Source organism: Lepisosteus platostomus, chromosome 9, assembly GCF_059453375.1.
Source record: "Lepisosteus platostomus isolate fLepPlt1 chromosome 9, fLepPlt1.hap1, whole genome shotgun sequence".
Taxonomy (NCBI): domain Eukaryota; kingdom Metazoa; phylum Chordata; class Actinopteri; order Semionotiformes; family Lepisosteidae; genus Lepisosteus; species Lepisosteus platostomus.
The window spans coordinates 3,144,910-3,164,457 of NC_142619.1; the positions used below are offsets into that span (position 1 = coordinate 3,144,910).

Below are 19,548 nucleotides of genomic sequence, written 5' to 3' on the forward strand. Positions count from 1 at the left end.
TATTTTTTTTATTTGAACAATAATATAATCAACAAAAAGGAGACATACAAAACAAACAAGAGTACATGCAACATATCAATAACACCGTCAGGGGTACATATTACAATACAAAGAAATATGATGAAAAAAAGTTTAAACAGTGTAAATAAAGATAAGGCCTGCTGTCATGTTTTTACAGTTTGAAATAGTCTGTAAATACACCTTTACCACCTTTACATCTCTTTTAAAATGTTAATTTAAGCTTTATTATTCGACTGGGGGCCATCTATGAATTGGCTACATTACTCTGCTCTATATAAGTGTAAGCAATTATTATTATTATTAACTGGGTTTTAAGGGCACACTCCAAATCAGTTGAAAACACTTCATACATCCCCCAGGGCTGTCAACACATTCCAGACAAAACGGGCTTAAAAAACATGATACCACAACATTTCTAAGTAAAGTATTTATATACAAAGCACAAACAGCACAAGATCCAAAAAAATGACTCTGAAAGTAACACTGTGGATTGTGAGGATGCTGTCCTGTGCTATGAAATAAAATAATAATAATCAGAACAGCAAAGCAACAAGGAAGAAAGACATTAGCAACAGAGAAGACAGCACAGCAGTGTTACAGGAGACAAGAGAGAAAAGTGTACCCTGTCTTAGTTAGACATTATAGACAGGATACACATAGCGCAAACCACTGCTGATAATACTAATGCTAATAATACCATGTCAGTGTCCTGTCTGTATTTGCACTATGGACCAGGAGGAACGATATTTCATTTCACTGTGCACTTGTATATGGCTGGAATGACAAATGAAGTGACAAATGAATGAAAGTGCCTTCTTCCTTTCTCTCTTACCAAAAACCCAAACACACATTGAAAATCTACCTCTACCACACATGTCAAAAGCTCAGTCCCCATCATTTCTATCCCTTTATTTCATTCTGTTGATGCATATTTTTGCACATTGCCTGTTGTTGTTTTTTTGCACATCGCCTGTTGTTGTTTTTTTGCACATCGCCTGTTGTTGTTTTTTTGCACATCGTCTGTTGTTGTTTTTTGCACACTGCCTGTTGTCTCTGTCTTTCTTTTGCTACAAAATTGTATTGTTGTTGTTGTTTTTTTCTCTTTGTACTACTTATGTCCGAGAGCTAGCTAAATAGCATTTCGTTATACCATATACCATGTATATAAGTGTAATGACAATAAATTTGAACTTGAACTTGATGTTGCGGGAAAGCCCTGGTCTCTCCACTGGCCAGAGGGGGGAGTTAGTGGGAACTGTGAGGTGAGGCGGCCCTTCCTGCTCACTAGTCCCTGTACTGGCTGAGGCGCTGTGATGGACGAGTGGACAAGGACAGGCTGTTGAACTTGATGTTGTGAGAAAGCCCTGGTCTCTCCACTGGCCAGAGGGGGGAGTTAGTGAGAACTGCGAGGTGAGGCGGCCCTTCCTGCTCACTAGTCCCTGTACTGGCTGAGGCGCTGTGATGGACGAGTGGACAAGTTCAGGCTGTGCAGGAGTGTTCCCAGGTGACCTGCAGGCAGAGTTAACGAGCAGTACGTGTCAGTGAGGCCGCCTGGCGGTGGAGAGCGATACTTCTGCTGGAGGAGAAGAGCCGATTCACAGGCCTGCTTGTCCACAGAGTCACAGGCCCGCCTCACCCCACCGGAGCTCTCGCTGGTACTGAATCGCAGAGCCCGGCGCGGCGCGGACCTGGACGTGTCCTCCGTTCTGTGCTGTAAATTGGGGGTTTTAATAGTTACTGTGGTACATCTGACTTTCACTACGGTCTGAAATGCGCTCGTCAACGCTGATTCTTCCTGACCCCCGAAATATGAAAATAGCTCTGCAGTTGCCCCCCAAAGGCGATGCTGAGGACTCCAGTGACTCCGTTCGCGATGAAGAAAACGCTCAGAGTCACACACTGCGGCTGCAGGCGAGTCGGATCTCGAGCCCCCCCCCGGTTCGCCTCACCCTGCTGGAAGGGGAGATGACGGGGCCAACGTTTCTCCCCAAGTCTTTCGTTAGAAACATTTTCAAGAGAAAACTCTCGCTGATTTTTCCTCCAGCCTGACATTCGATGCAGCCCCACGCTGTGGTTGGAAAAACGAATCGCGCGGTTTCAACAACTCGTCCTGCGGATCAGCAGTTTTCTGACCAATAGGACGCAAAATGTACGCCTGTAAAATGTGAGCCTGGTCAGTACCTGGATGGGAGACTCCTGGGAAAAACTAAGGTTGCTGCTGGGAGAGGTGTGAGTGTGGCCAGCAGGGGGCGCTCACCCTGCGGTCTGTGTGGGTCCTGATGCCCCAGTATAGTGACGGGGACACTAGACTGTAAACAGGCGCCGTCCTTCGGATGAGACGTAAAACCGAGGTCCTGACTCTCTGTGGTCATTAACAATCCCAGGGTGTCTCTCGACAAGAGTAGGGGTGTTACCCCAGTGTCCTGGCCAAATTCCCCCCCTGGCCTTTACCCCTCATGGCCCCCTAATAACCCCCCTCTCTGAACTGGCTCCATCCCTCTGCTCTCCTCCCCACTGAGAGCTGGTGTGTGGGGAGAGGACTGGAGCATCATCCAGGTGGGGCTGCACACTGGTGGTGGTGGAGGGGATCCCCATTACCTGTAAAGCGCTTTGAGTGGAGTGTCCAGAAAAGCGCTATATAAGTGTAAGCAATTATTATTATTATTATTATTATTAATAGGCTGGCGTCTCACTCCTATTGTACTTCTCCTAGACCGCCACAGGGGGGCGCTCTTTCTCCTCTCCTTTTCATCTCATCTACTTATGTATATTTATATATACATATATACACACTATATATACATATACATATATTATATATATATACACTTATATTTTTTTGTAAACGCCTGATACAGTATGTGGGATGAGAGAGCTAATTGCTGCTGTCCCTGGTCTAATTCATCTGTTCCTGGCTGCCTCAACCCGATTCTTACTGGTTCCCATCTACTCCTCATAGCCACCGTCAGAGAGAGAGACAAATACACCCGAAAAAATCAGAGGACTCCGTTGAGATGCTTCAAAGCGCTTTATTTGTGGGGTGAAGACAAAGCTCAGCTGTGCAGGAGAGGAAGAGAGCGGGGACGCGGGGGAGAGTCAGTGTGTCCAGCCCCCCAGGGACCCCCTGACCGCCTCTAGGCCAGCTCTGTGTCTCAGGTCCGTCAGCGGTCAACACCGGCCAGCGGGACGCAGTCCCCTCCGGCCGTTTCGCCCCGAGACCCCCGGGAACAGGCGCAGAGCTGGGCCAGAGGTCCGAGGTGCGCCCCCCGGCGGCACCTCGGACCCACAGCCGGCCCCAGACAGGGAGCAGCCGGGTGTGCCGGACCGGAACCAGCGGGATCAGGAGCCGCAGGGAGAGGGGGGGGGTCTTCAGGTGAGCTGGAAAACGCGGAACCGGGGCTTGCAGGAGGGGGACTGTCAGCGGGCCTGAGGGACTGGACTGGACACGACCCGGGACCATCACTCTCGCTCTTCCTCCTGCCCTCCCTCCTCCTCCTCCCGCCCACGCTCTTCCTCCCGCCCACACTCTTCCTCCCGCCCTCGCTCCTCCTCCTCCCGACCACACTCCTCCTCCTGCCCCTCCCGGTAGATGGGTATCTCGCACACGTAGGGACGAGGAAGGCAGCACGGTATATCGTTCCATTTCTGGTGCGCTGCAAGAGACAGACGATGCCGAGTTTGCACACACAGTGTCACGATCGCTAACCCCTCCTCTTAAGGGAGCTCCAGCCCTCCCTCGTTCCCTCCCATTGTCTGCACCTGCTCCCTATTCCCGTTCCCCCTTAAAAGCCAGACGCGGAACTGGTTCCTCATTGATTTCCACATCATGAGAGCCCGGGGGTCTTGCTGGGTCTGGCTCCGTTATGCTTTGAACTTTCTGTTCCTAGTTCCTGGTTCCCCTCGCCGGTTCCGACCCGGTTCGTGTTTTAACTCCCTGGATGGATCCCCTGGCCTTGGACTCTACCCTTTGTCTCGGATTACTCTTTTGGATTTCCTACATGGGTTGTTCCCCTGGACACCTGCACTGTATGGACACACCCCCTGTCTCCAGACCCTTTTCCTGCATGAAGAACTGTTCGTTACACACAGACCCCCAGGTGTTACCAGCTGTGGGCAAGTCGTGTTTCGTGACGTGTGGGGCGAGCTTTCATCGAGGATAAGCCCCCCCCTGACCTCTGACCTCAGTCATTCCCCAGCTACACTCGTGTGTCACCACAGGCACGGCAGAAGCAGGGTGAGGGTTTCAAACACGCAGACGGGCAGACAACCCCACAGAGAGACGGCCATTCAGACAGGAAGATCAGGAGCAGAGCGCTTGTCAAAATCACGGTAGAACTGGATCTTCAAAGGGAGGCTGGAGGTGGCAGACTAACTTTCCAGTTTTCTCACTTGGACATTAAGTCTGTTTTCATTTCTGCGGGACTAGTCTCCTGTCTGAAACAGATCTTTTATCCCCAACACCCCCCCTGCCCTTTCACCAGACAGCTCAGACTTAGTCTGCTCTCCCTCAGACCACGAGCTCTGCCCCCGTCCTCCCCCATGGGTGAGAGATGGGGAAAGAGACTCTCTCAAGGTGTGAAGGGCCAGTTTCCTGTCCTGCCGAGACAGAGAAGGATAAAAACAGACAGACTCACACCAGTTCATACCGCCCTATAGGCACACTTACCACCAAAATTTATTTCAGTGCAGTATTCACGGCCAAATTGGTTGTTCGGCTCTCCAGGATACCAGTTATTGTAGTTCCAGCAGCTGCCATCTGTCCATCGAAAACCGTTACACTGCAGTAAAGAGAAAAGTGTTTTTCAAACGTCTCTGATATTTCCCTGTAAGAAGCTGTGAGCACTCATGAGTCTTCTGCACACTTCCCAGGAGAAAATCGTCTTCCTGCTTAAGTGACGACAATATTCAGCAAGTCATTTGTAGGCGTTAGGGAAAAATTACACCATGTATTAAACCTATTATATAGAAAAACCTGCACTACACAACTTGTGTTGCGTGTGACAGATCAGGGCGCAAAACTCCGGGGGATCTGTTTTTCAAATCAGGGTCAAAAAAATTCGGGATTTCCTCAAGTTATCCGGGAAGATTTAACCCGATAACTGTGCTCAGTCAGCTGCCCTGACACTGTTATTTGCAGGGGGACTGATTGGTTTGTGAGTCGAGCTGTTCCCCTCAAAGTTCAAAGTAACCCGCCCCAGAGCAGGTTAAGAGTAGAAGATATGTTGCTATAGTAACTTAACCAGATACAATTCTGTCCTGCTTTGTGGCAGACCCCAAAACTCCTGACCTCTGCCAGCACGCTGACAAAAGATACCTGGTTAACCCGGCAATCTCGTTTCTTGAATCAGCACCACTGGCACGGGTTAGAGAAGCTACAGGTTGGATGAAGGGTTCATTGGTAGAAACACAATGAGTACTCTCAAGACGCCTGAAATTCCAATTGGCCAAGACGAACAGGTGCCGACTTTACTGGCTTGGCCCAGGGACTCATGGGAGGAGGAGCCAGCCATGAGAGAGATCCTAACCTGGTGGGTGGCGCCAATTATAACAGACACACAGCCAGACACAGGGACACAGGCTGGAGGAGCTACAGGGTAGACTGAGGGTCGTTAGTGGGAGAACATAAATACTGTACCTGAGCTGTATTTCATGAATTTTAACGGCCTGCAAATTTGCTCAGATGTAATAATAAAAAGTGCCCCCAGCTTGTGAGGGATTCTCACACCACTTGCCCACGGGTTAGCAACTTTCTCAGCTTTCAGCTCTTCTGTAAAACCTGTGACCCTGTCAGTCTGTTGGCGGTTCCGTTGAAATATAAGCGTTTGTTACAGCTCTCGTTCGGGCTTTCTGTGATGAATCGTGTTATTACAGCAGTAACACACAGAGATGCCTCATTTAGCTTGCTGTACAGCACAGAACGACAGCTGGGAGTCAGGTGGATATCTGGGTGCTGGGAATGGGGAAGGAAGCTCTTTGAGTCTCTTATAAAGTTGAGGGACCTCAAACTGGACTGCGAGTCAGGACCTTCCCTGTTGTATCTGACCTGTGCTGACTTTAACCTTCTTACAGAAAGCCTCCCAGGCAGGAATTTTAGTGTTTAAATTCACCCCTGTTCTGAACACCAGCCCTCTCACCACAGGGCCTGAGGGCAATTAGAGTATAAGTTTCAAAATAATAATATCATAATATTATCATAAAATCATATAATAAAATGATGATTATTAATGACACCGGAAGAAGGGTCCACAGTGTTTCTTTCCTTCTCTTTTAGGCATGGAATAAACCTTTACTCGTTCCATATAATAATATCTATTAGCATATAAAAGAATAATATAATAATATACATATACTATATATTGATAGATCTGCTCACCCTGTTGTGGCGTAGCCCCCCGATCCAGGTCTTGGGGTACGTGTAGTTCCTTGCGATGATGAGGCTGTAGATCTGGTGATTCTCGAAACAGCTGTGGATGGAGGCCAGGTGGCCTTTGCATGAATATCTCCGGCACTGGGCCTGAGGTTCGAAAACCAAGAGAGACTCTGAGTCTGTGTGCTCCCCCCAGAATCAGTAGCTCTTACAGTCCAGACCTCACATTCTGTCACCGGTTGCACAGATCGTAGGCGTGTCCCTCCAAGACACCTCTGGCACGTTAGAAAAAGAGCCCGATTTATCAGGAGAACAGTAGTGAGAGGGAGAGAGAGAGAGAAAGGAATATTGGAAAAGAGGAATAAAAGGAATGAGCTTCTGTCAGAGAGAGGGGCGCAGGAGAGGAAGAGATCTCACACTCCCCTCTTGGGAGGAATGAGCCAGGGAGACAGCTGTGACAGTGAAGTTGGGGGTCAGGGGTGCCGGGGAGAGGAAGCCTGGGGGAGTCCAGTTCAGCCCAGGGAGCAGGGAGGCAGAAGTGTGAGACTGGAATTCGGGAGGTTCTGTACCTGATCCCCTGAATAAAAGGCCAGGAGAGCCCATACATCTGATATCATTCAATTCTTGAACAATAGAAAATGGAAAAGTGTTTGCAGTTTAATCTTAGCATTGTTTTTAAACTTGTTCTGAGCTTTTTGTCTGCTTCCTAACCCTGACGGTCCTGGTAGAGTTCTGGCTGAGCGAATGTTGCTTTGTATCATGGTATTGCACTGTTGGTGTGTTGCATTATTGGTGTAGGTGTTGCATGTTTGTGCGCTCTCTGATGTGAGACGGATTCCCCTGGGGGCAATCCGGATCCATTCAATCCGATCAGCCAGGCGCTGGATTTCACTGCTTCTCGTGGAGATGCCTTACCTCAGCCTGGAAGAAATTCACAGGATGCCCATGGTAGCTGAAGCATTTATTCCCGATCCTGAGCCAGTGGGTGAAGCCGTGGATGGGGCAGCGACAGAACTCTCCCTCTGCACAGCCTGAGAACAGATCATTATCGGAAAGCAGGACCTGGGTGAACTGCACCCTACGTCTCTCCCAGCAGAGGGAGGTGCTCTGTTCAAACCAGTCTGTAACAGCGCAAACCACTCTCCATAATCACCTATCCAGCAGAGGCCCAGGGTCGATACCAGCAAGCAACAGGCACGAGGCAGGGCACACACCAGTAACATGCCCACACCAGGGCCACTTCTCCCAGAAACCAATTAGCCTACCAGTTTGTCTTCCCACAGTGGGAGGACACCCACACGAACGCAGGAAGAACATGCAAACTCCACACAGACAGCATCCCAGGAATCGAACCCGGGGCCCCAGCGCTGTGAGTCAGCTGACGAAAGCCTCCTGTTTCTCGAGCCTTTTCATTTGGTTACCTTTTCCCATGAGGTGATCTGGGCCCATTGCCCCTGCTCGGAGTTTATTCAGCGCACGGCCAAGGGACGTACAGTACGTTCAAGCAACCGAAAATTAAAACCCTGCAGGTGTGGCCTTACCTGTCTCTGCTGGGGCAGACAGCACCTGCACAACCCCAGCAAGACTCAGGAGGAACACCCACTTCATCCCGAAGAGTCTGTCCTGCAAGAGCGGACAAAGAGACAAGTAATAGGTTTATTCCATGCTGAAAAAAAGAAGAAAGAGAACACAACGTTTCGGCCGTGGAGCCTGCCGATAATACTGCTACAGTTACTACTGCTACAGCTACTACTGGTACAGTTACTACTGGTACAGTTACTACTGCTACAGCTACTACTGGTACAGTAAATACTGCTACAGTTACTACTGCTACAGCTACTACTGCTACAGTAAATACTGCTACAGTTACTACTGCTACAGCTACTACTGCTACAGTAAATACTGCTACAGTTACAACTGCTACAGTTACTACTGCTACAGTTACTACTGCTACAGCTACTACTGGTACAGTAAATACTGCTACAGTTACAACTGCTACAGTTACAACTGCTACAGCTACTACTGGTACAGTAAATACTGCTACAGTTACTACTGCTACAGCTACTACTGGTACAGTAAATACTGCTACAGTTACTACTGCTACAGCTACTACTGGTACAGTAAATACTGCTACAGTTACAACTGCTACAGCTACTACTGGTACAGTTACTACTGCTACAGCTACTACTGCTACAGTTTCTACTGCTACAGTTACTACTGCTACAGCTACTACTGGTACAGTAAATACTGCTACAGTTACTACTGCTACAGCTACTACTGGTACAGTAAATACTGCTACAGTTACTACTGGTACAGTAAATACTGCTACAGTTACTACTGCTACAGCTACTACTGGTACAGTAAATACTGCTACAGCTACTACTGCTACAGTAATTACTGCTACAGCTACTACTGCTACAGCTACTACTGGTACAGTAATTACTGCTACAGTTACTACTGCTACAGCTACTACTGGTAAAGTAAATACTGCTACAGTTACTACTGCTACAGCTACTACTGGTAAAGTAAATACTGCTACAGTTACTACTGCTACAGCTACTACTGCTACAGCTACTACTGCTACAGTAATTACTGCTACAGTTACTACTGCTACAGCTACTACTGGTACAGTAAATACTGCTTCAGCTACTACTGCTACAGTAATAACTGCTACAGTTACTACTGCTACAGCTACTACTGGTAAAGTAAATACTGCTACAGTTACTACTGCTACAGTAATTACTGCTACAGTTACTACTGCTACAGCTACTACTGGTAAAGTAAATACTGCTACAGTTACAACTGCTACAGCTTCTACTGGTACAGTAAATACTGCTACAGTTACAACTGCTACAGCTACTACTGGTACAGTAAATACTGCTACAGTTACTACTGCTACAGTTACTGCTGGTACAGTTAATACTGCTACAGTTACTACTGCTACAGCTACTACTGGTAAAGTAAATACTGCTACAGTTACTACTGCTACAGCTACTACTGGTAAAGTAAATACTGCTACAGTTACTACTGCTACAGCTACTACTGGTAAAGTAAATACTGCTACAGTTACTACTGCTACAGCTACTACTGGTAAAGTAAATACTGCTACAGTTACTACTGCTACAGCTACTACTGGTAAAGTAAATACTGCTACAGTTACTACTGCTACAGCTACTACTGGTACAGTAAATACTGCTACAGTTACTACTGCTACAGCTACTACTGGTAAAGTAAATACTGCTACAGCTACTACTGCTACAGTAAATACTGCTACAGTTACTACTGCTACAGCTACTACTGGTAAAGTAAATACTGCTACAGTTACTACTGCTACAGCTACTACTGGTACAGTAAATACTGCTACAGTTACTACTGCTACAGCTACTACTGCTACTTTCTATTACTACTGCTACAGTTTCTACTGCTACAGCTATTTCTACAGTTACTACTGCTACTATTACTACTGCTGCTGGTACTGCTACAGCTACTGCTACTGCTAATACTATTCTACTGCTACAGCTACTGCTAGTGCTGCTGCTACTGCTACTGCTACTGTTTCTACTGCTGTTACTGCTGTTACTGCTGCTACAGCTACTTCTACACTCACTACTGCTACTGTTACTACTGCTACAGCTACTACTGCTACAGCTACTACTGCTACAGTAAATACTGCTACAGTTACAACTGCTACAGTTACTACTGGTAAAGTAAATACTGCTACAGTTACTACTGCTACAGCTACTACTGGTACAGTAAATACTGCTACTGTTACTACTGCTACAGCTACTACTGCTACAGCTACTACTGGTACAGTAAATACTGCTACTGTTACTACTGCTACAGCTACTACTGCTACAGTAATTACTGCTACAGTTACAACTGCTACAGCTACTACTGGTACAGTAAATACTGCTACAGTTACTACTGCTTCAGCTACTACTGGTAAAGTAAATACTGCTACAGTTACTACTGCTACAGCTACTACCGCTACAGTAATTACTGCTACAGTTACAACTGCTACACCTACTACTGGTACAGTAAATACTGCTACAGCTACTACTGGTACAGTAAATACTGCTACAGTTACAACTGCTACAGTTACAACTGCTACAGTAAATACTGCTACAGTAAATACTGCTATAGTTACTACTGCTACAGCTACTACTGGTACAGTAAATACTGCTACAGTTACTACTGCTACAGTTACTACTGCTACAGTTACTACTGGTACAGTTAATACTGCTACAGTTACTACTGCTACAGCTACTACTGGTAAAGTAAATACTGCTACAGTTACTACTGCTACAGCTACTACTGGTAAAGTAAATACTGCTACAGCTACTACTGCTACAGTAAATACTGCTACAGTTACTACTGCTACAGCTACTACTGGTAAAGTAAATACTGCTACAGTTACTACTGCTACAGCTACTACTGGTAAAGTAAATACTGCTACAGCTACTACTGCTACAGTAAATACTGCTACAGTTACTACTGCTACAGCTACTACTGGTAAAGTAAATACTGCTACAGTTACTACTGCTACAGCTACTACTGGTAAAGTAAATACTGCTACAGTTACTACTGCTACAGCTACTACTGGTACAGTAAATACTGCTACAGTTACAACTGCTACAGCTACTACTGCTACAGTAAATACTGCTATAGTTACTACTGCTACAGCTACTACTGGTACAGTAAATACTGCTACAGTTACTACTGGTACAGTAAATACTGCTACAGTTACTACTGCTACAGCTACTACTGGTACAGTAAATACTGCTACAGTTACAACTGCTACAGCTACTACTGCTACAGTAAATACTGCTATAGTTACTACTGCTACAGCTACTACTGGTACAGTAAATACTGCTACAGTTACTACTGGTACAGTAAATACTGCTACAGTTACTACTGCTACAGCTACTACTGCTACAGTAAATACTGCTACAGTTACTACTGCTACAGTTTCTACTGCTACAGCTATTTCTACAGTTACTACTGCTACTATTACTACTGCTGCTGGTACTGCTACAGCTACTGCTACTGCTACTGCTACTACTGCTGTTACTACTACTGCTACAGCTACTTCTACACTCACTACTGCTACTGTTTCTACTGCTATTATTACTACTACTGCTAATACTATCCTACTGCTCCTGCTACAGCTACTACTACTGGGACTGCTACTACTAGAAATACTATTGCTAATGTTACTACTGCCACCTTGCACCTGTTGCTTGCTGGGATAGGCTGCAGTTCCTTGCCACCCTGTACTGGATAGTTCATTAATGGATACAAATTCAATTCTCACCTTTTCAGCCCTCAGAACCTTCTGTGTGACTCTCTGCACCTGTGCCTCTCTGCAGCCTGAGTCTCTGTGCAACCCTAATTCGAACCCCTGTATTTATACAGTGGGGAATGAGGAACTTGCTTAGAAGAGGCAGCTCCCAGTAACCTACATGCAGCTGCATCGAGCCCCAACACCTCCATAAAAGGCATCTTCTCTGGGCTAAAGGCTTGGTGACTGGCTGGTCAATCACTCTTTTTACTGTATTTATTATGCTAATCGTTGACATAGAAGCCCAGGGAATGCATAACCCATGGATGGAGATTGAGAAAGGCTGACATGTTGTCTGTGTGTGTCCATGTTGTGTTTCTGGTTGTTCTGTGTGTGTCGATGTTGATGTCAATGTCTGTCTGTTCTGAATTTGTGTGTGTTCATGTTGTGTGTCTGTAATGTGTATGTGTGTGTGTACCTGTTGTGTGTCTGTCTGTATTGTGTTGTGTGTGTTCGTGTTCTGTGTCTGTCTGTTGTGTGTTGGTGTTGTGTGTCAGTCTGTTCTGTATGTGTGTCTCTGTGTTGTCTGTCTGTTCTCTGTTTGTGTGATTGGGCAGAGTGTGTACAGTGTTCTGTGTGTGTTTTGTGTGTGTACTGTGTGCTGTGTGTGCATTCTCTGTGTGTGACTGTGCAGTGTGTGTACAGTGTTCTGTGTGTGTGGTGTCTAGATTCCAAAGTTTAACTCCAGATGTGTCATTATTCACTCGCTGATGTCTTATGTTCATAGAATTTGTCTTCCAAGTGGGATGAAAAACTGATCCATCTCACCTCAAGTTGAAATTAATATGTATTTATTTTATTGTCAATGGAAGATATACGTTTATATTCATATATATCAAAGATATTCATAGATCAGATCACTTTATTGGCCAGATACAGTGTCTCGCATGAGGAATGTGTCTTTTCTCAGACCCCAGCCTGCTCTCCAGGAGACACACAGACAGGGAGAGAGAAGCTGGGGGTCAGAGCGCAGGGTCGGCCATTTATACAGCACCCCTGGAGCAGCTGGGGTGAAGGGCCTCGCTCAGGGGCCCCACGGAGTAGGATTCCTCTCATATATTAATAGTTATGGTGAGCGTAGTATCTAATTTTGTCACTTCTATCTCAGTTACCTACGATCTATTGTTACGTATGTACACTTGTCAGGATTGGAATTATAAAACTTGTGCACTTGTGCAACTTGTGCAATTCGAACTATGGATGCTTTAAAGGAGCACAGACCTAAGCCGGTTTTTGATCTGTGGCTCCTGTTATTAAAATTACAAACATAGGAGGCTAAAGGATAGCTTTACCATGTTGCTGTGTCTTGGTGTTGTGTAATTCTGGGCAATGATCAATGATTTATGTCATCTGTGTAAAATACAACTATTAATTCAGATCATTGTGTTCAAATGCAGAGTGAAGTACAATGTAGAAAAGTTATGTCTTTAGAAACTTGAATACTAACGAGATTATCATCACCTTCTCTCTATAAACATACAGCACACAGTGTGTTTCTCTGGAAGACACATCACTCCACATCATCACATCGCTTGCACAATAACTGCTCGACCGTTGCGATTGAAAATAGATTATGTCTTAAGATCATATCACATCGCATTGCTTGCAGTGAGCGCTTGACCGATTAAAAATTATATATTAATATCACATTGGTGTCAACAGCCACTTATCCAATTCAGGGTCACCAGGTCAGGAACCATCTGGCACAAGGCAGGGTACACCCTGGACAGGACACCAGTCCATCACAGGACACCCTCACACCAGATCCAGTTCATCACAGGACACACACACACACCCACACCAGATCCAGTCCATCACATGACACACACAGAAACACACACTCACACCAGGTCCAGTCCATCACAGGACACACACAGATACACACACTCACTCCAGGTCCAGTCCATCACAGGACACACACAGATACACACACTCACACCAGGTCCAGTCCATCACAGGACACACACACTCACACCAGGTCCAGTCCATCACAGGACACACACACTCACACCAGGGCCAGTCCATCACAGGACACACACAGATACACACACTCACACCAGGTCCAGTCCATCACAGGACACACACACTCACACCAGGGCCAGTCCATCACAGGACACACACACACACTCACACCAGGGCCAGTCCATCACAGGACACACACACACACTCACACCAGGGCCAGTCCATCACAGGACACACACAGATACACACACTCACACCAGGTCCAGTCCATCACAGGACACACACACTCACACCAGGTCCAGTCCATCACAGGACACACACACTCACATCAGGGCCAGTCCATCACAGGACACACACAGATACACACACTCACACCAGGTCCAGTCCATCACAGGACACACACACTCACACCAGGGCCAGTCCATCACAGGACACACACACACACTCACACCAGGGCCAGTCCATCACAGGACACACACACACACTCACACCAGGGCCAGTCCATCACAGGACACACACAGATACACACACTCACACCAGGGCCAGTCTATCACAGGACACACACAGAAACACACACACACACACACACGGGCCAATTCTCCCAGAAGCCAATTCTCCCTCCATAATGTCTCTGGACTGCGGGAGGAAGCCCACGCCAACCAGGGGAGAACATGCAGACTCCACCCAGACAGCACCCCAGGAATCGAACCCAGCGCCCCAGCACTGCGGGGCACTGGGCCGCCTGCATTTGCTGTAATGGGATGATAGAAATTGTGTACAACATGCTAGACGAAGCCTTACTTAAGCACTGGCTGTGGACTCTTCTTCCTCATTGTCCTGTGTGAAGTTAAACTGCGCTCATTCCTCACTCTGCATCGGTCTCTGTGTTACTGCTGTGTCGCGGGTGAGGCAAGGCCATTTCCTATTGGAGTTAATGCCCCCTGTTAGGTTGATCTTACTCTTTGATTGTGTTTTTGAACGACTAAAAACAAAATCTCCCAGGAGCAGGCACGTTCTGGTGCACTCGGGCAGACGGCTTCACCGACAAACTGTAAAAGGTTAAATCCAGGCGGCCTGACCTGGACCTGGGAGAAAACGGGCCGTTTCTCCGAAATCAGCCGAAAAATGAGCACTGTGGTCTCTCAGAGCCCCAGAGACCGATCCAGGGACCTTCAGTGAAGCCCAACCCGGACTGGAGTGCACACCCGTGACACAGCAGTGCTCTACAGACTGACTCAGAGTCTCCTGGAAAACCAAAACTGAGTACAGCGAGTCCAGTTTAACTTCACGCTGAAAACAGAAAGCAGGGGAACTCCTGTGGAAGAGTCCACAGCCAGTGTAAGCAAGGCTTCATCTGGTATATTGAACACAATTTCTATCACCACATTACAGCAAATGCTAGTGGCCCAGCAGTCAGCATTGCTGCTCCACGGTGCTGGGGCTCTGGGCTCAGTTCCGGACCTGGGGTGCTGTCTGCGTGGAGTTTGCGTGTTCTCCCCGTTTCCAGACTAGTGGGATTAGTGGGTTTCCAGACAGGGACACTCAACGCCTGGGCTAACTTTGCCAGAAGCCAGTTCACCCACCAGCCTGTCTTTGAACTGTGGGAGAAACAAAGAGAGGAGCTCCTGGAGGAAACCCACAGGGACAACACGCAAACTCCACCCAGACAGCACCCCAGGTCCAGAATTGAACCCAGGGCCCCAGCGTTGCAAGGCAGCAATGCTGACCCCCTGTGCTATCACGCCACCCTCGTTCGAGCCATTTTAAGGGCTAATCTGAATAATGAAGAAGCAGTCTACTCAAACCTGCAGTTGGAAGGACGGTAAGATAGCTAGCGTGTCTGTGCTTCTGCCCATGTGAGTGGTAACCACAGCCTTGCACAACACCCTTGCCTCTTTATCCCAAGTGCACATCAGCGCAATGTGCCACATCATCCATTAGATCAGCTCACTGAGAACAGTCCACATTGCAGACAACACTGAGCATTCACTATCGTGTACAGTATGTGCTATAACACAAACTACCGGAAGGTGAGGACTATGTTGCAGGCTGCTCTTTTCATTTACTGGACTGCCCGGAACGTCTTTCCAATTATAATAATATCACTTTATTAACCCTTTACACTTTATTGTGTTAGGAATTAGTCTTTTCTCAGACCCCAGTTTGCTCTCCATGAGACACACAGACAGGGAGAGAAGCTGGGGGTCAGAGCGCAGGGTTGGCCATTGTATGGTGCCCCTGGAGCAGTTGGGGTTAAGGCCCTTACTCAGGAGCCCAACAGAGTAGGAGTCCTCTGCCGGCTGCGGGATTTGAACCAGCAACCTCCTAGCCACAGGCACAGATCCTGAGCCACAGAGCCACCACTCCACCCCAATTACACTTCACATATAATATAGCCTCCAAGGAGGTATACATTCACCAAAGGAAATAGATCCAGCGAGCAACTCTACATACATTACATTCACGATTACAGACTAAGGTGCTGTCTGTGTGGAGTTTGCATGTTCCCCCCGTGTCCGCGTGGGGTTTCCCTCCGGGTGCTCCTGTTTCCTGCTGCAGTCCAGACACATGCTGGGAGGTGAACTGGCTTGTGGGAAAATTCGCTCCGGTGTGTGTGTGTGTGTGTGTGTGTGTCTGTCCTGTGTTGGACTAGCGTCCTGTCCAGGGTGTGTCCTGCGTTCCACCCAATGGATTCTGGGATAGGCTCTGGGCCACCCTGACCCTGAACTGGATAAGTGGTTAATTGAAACATTGTGATATTAAGATATAATATATTTTTAATCTCAACGGTCAAGCGCTCACTGCAAGCAATGTGATGTGATGTGATCTTAAGGTATAATCTATTTTTAATCGCAACGGTCAGGCAGTTATTTTGCAAGGGATATGATGATATGGAGTGATGCATCTACTGGATAAACACGCTATTGTATGTTTATAGAGATAAAGTATGGATAATTTTGTTAGTATTCAAGTTTCTAAAAACGGAATTTGTTGACATTGTACTTCACTCTGAATTTGAATACAATATTCTGAATAAATAGTTGTATTTTACACAGATGACATAAATAATTGATCATCACCCTGAATAATGAAATACAAATGCACAGCAATATGATAAAGTTATATTGTACACACTGCTCAATCACACACTGAGAACAAACACATAGTACACAGTACTCTCCACACACACAAAGAACAATCACACACACAGAACAACCTTACTTATAGCACACACACTGCACAATCACACACACAGACAACACACACACAACACATACAATACACAATCACACACACACAGAGAACACTTTACACACATTGCACAAGCTCACACACAGAGAACAACCTCACTTATAGCACAAAGTACACATACACCAAACACACACACAACGCTGTATGCACAATAAACAATCACACACACACAGAACAAGCTCATTTATAGCACACAGTACATGCACCACACACACAGAACACTGTACACACACTGCAAAATCACACACACAGAGAACACACACATAGCAAACAGCACACACCCACTCACACACACACAACACATACAGTACACTGTGTGCACACAGTACACATACATCAAACACACTCAGAACACTGTACACACACTGTACTGTGTGTACAATCACACACAGAGAACCTCTCTCTCAATGCGTGAGGAAAACAGCAGTAAAGTTACACAATACACCAGCAGCCGTGTCCCCTCTGCAGCTCCCAGCTGACACACCCCACTGGAGCCCAGCAGGTGTGAGTCTGGCCAGTACCTGGAGGGGAGACTCCTGGGAAAGCTGAGGCTGCTGCTGGGAGAGGTGTGAGTGGGGCCAGCAGGGGGCGCTCACCCTGCGGTCTGTGTGGGTCCTCATGCCCCAGTATAGTGACGGGGACACTAGACTGTAAACAGGCGCCGTCCTTCAGACGAGACGTCAAACCGAGGTCCTGACTCTCTGTGGTCATTAACAATCCCGGGGTGTCTCTCGACAAGAGTAGGGGTGTTACCCCAGTGTCCTGGCCAAATTTCCCCCCTGGCCTTTACCCCTCATGGCCTCCTAATAACCCCCCTCTCTGAACTGGCTCCATCCCTCTGCTCTCCTCCCCACTGAGAGCTGGTGTGTGTGAGAGGACTGGAGCATCATCCAGGTGGGGCTGCACACTGGTGGGGGTGGAGGGGATCCCCATTACCTGTAAAGCGCTTTGAGTGGAGGGTCCAGAAAAGCACTATATAAGTGTAAGCAATTATTATTATTTTTATTATTATTATTATTACTTTTAAAAGTATAAAATTACTGTGGCATAAAATGAATACCGTACAACTGCACAATGTCTTAATAATATAAATTAAGAAATGTCAACACTTGTACACTTGTGCAATGATACTAGTTCCATGTATGTCTTCTTTTGAGCCATTTAATTGGACTTCACAATTCCACGTTCAATTTATCGATTCAGCGATTCCCTGCCAGGCGTCTTTTCTGGCTTTTGCAGTGGCCACAGTATAGGTCCTCGCCCTTACAGCAGATCTCAGCTCATGGTTTTCCATAAAGAGACATAATTGACGCTCTCGGGACTAAGACATGCATTTTTTCACCACGGTGTTGCTGGCTCAGATGAAGGATTTAATGCTTGACACTCTGAAGTCTGGCTTGGATGCTCAGATAGTCAGATAATTTAAACCTGAGTTACTTCAAAGGGATAACTTAAGCCTGAGTTTGCACGTGTGAAGCAAAGTCCAACCTGGGTTCAGCTATCGGGTTAAATCTGTCCGGATAACCTAAGAAAACCCTGAATTTGTTCATCATGATTCATGAAGTCACATAAACGGAAAAATTATTTTCTCCCGTGAAGTGTGCAGATGACTCATGAGTGCTCACAGCTCCATTCAGGGAAATATCAGGGAGGTTTGAAAAAACACTTTCTCTTTATCGCAGTGTCATGGTTTTAGATGGACAGATGGCAGCTGCTGGAACTACAATAACTGGTATCCTGGAGAGCCGAACAACCAATTTGGCCGTGAATACTGCACTGAAATAAATTTTGGTGGTAAGTGTGCCTATAGGGCGGTATGAACTGGTGTGAGTCTGTCTGTTTTTATCCTTCTCTGTCTCGGCAGGACAGGAAACTGGCCCTTCACACCTTGAGAGAGTCTCTTTCCCCATCTCTCACCCATGGGGGAGGACGGGGGCAGAGCTCGTGGTCTGAGGGAGAGCAGACTAAGTCTGAGCTGTCTGGTGAAAGGGCAGGGGGGGTGTTGGGGATAAAAGATCTGTTTCAGACAGGAGACTAGTCCCGCAGAAATGAAAACAGACTTAATGTCCAAGTGAGAAAACTGGAAAGTTAGTCTGCCACCTCCAGCCTCCCTTTGAAGATCCAGTTCTACCGTGATTTTGACAAGCGCTCTGCTCCTGATCTTCCTGTCTGAATGGCCGTCTCTCTTTGGGGTTGTGTGCCTGTCTGCGTGTTTGAAACCCTCACCCTGCTTCTGCCGTGCCTGTGGTGACACACGAGTGTAGCTGGGGAATGACTGAGGTCAGAGGTCAGGGGGGGGCTTATCCTCGATGAAAGCTCGCCCCACACGTCACGAAACACGACTTGCCCACAGCTGGTAACACCTGGGGGTCTGTGTGTAACGAACAGTTCTTCATGCAGGAAAAGGGTCTGGAGACAGGGGGCGTGTCCATACAGTGCAGGTGTCCAGGGGAACAACCCATGTAGGAAATCCAAAAGAGTAATCCGAGACAGGGGATCCATCCAGGGAGTTAAAACACGAACCGGGTCGGAACCGGCGAGGGGAACCAGGAACTAGGAACAGAAAGTTCAAAGCATAACGGAGCCAGACGCAGCAAGACCCCCG

General features: G+C 47.0%; 1 protein-coding gene across 1 annotated transcript; it reads right to left on the minus strand.

Moving 5' to 3' along the window:
- Positions 1–3,034: 3,034 nt before the first annotated feature.
- Positions 3,035–11,851, minus strand: LOC148654398 (echinoidin-like). Its single transcript, XM_088646637.1, has 6 exons — positions 11,703–11,851; positions 7,930–8,011; positions 7,304–7,419; positions 6,395–6,535; positions 4,688–4,799; positions 3,035–3,674 (listed from the first exon to the last, which is right to left on the minus strand). Exons 2-6 carry the CDS (start codon positions 7,994–7,996, stop codon positions 3,481–3,483), a joined length of 630 nt encoding a protein of 209 aa, XP_088502763.1. The 5' UTR covers positions 7,997–8,011; positions 11,703–11,851; the 3' UTR covers positions 3,035–3,480.
- Between the last annotated feature and the right edge of the window lie 7,697 nt (positions 11,852–19,548).

What these genes read in the sequence shown, in the direction of transcription:
- LOC148654398 (XM_088646637.1), bottom strand. Translation starts at nt 7,996, where the DNA reads ATGAAGTGGGTGTTCCTCCTGAGTCTTGCTGGGGTTGTGCAGGTGCTG. An exon ending in GTCTGCCCCAGCAGAGACAG is followed by an intron (nt 7,420 to 7,929) that starts GTAAGGCCACAC and finishes ATCTGTTCTCAG; the next exon opens with GCTGTGCAGAGGGAGAGTTC. An exon ending in TGAATTTCTTCCAGGCTGAG is followed by an intron (nt 6,536 to 7,303) that starts GTAAGGCATCTC and finishes TTCGAACCTCAG; the next exon opens with GCCCAGTGCCGGAGATATTC.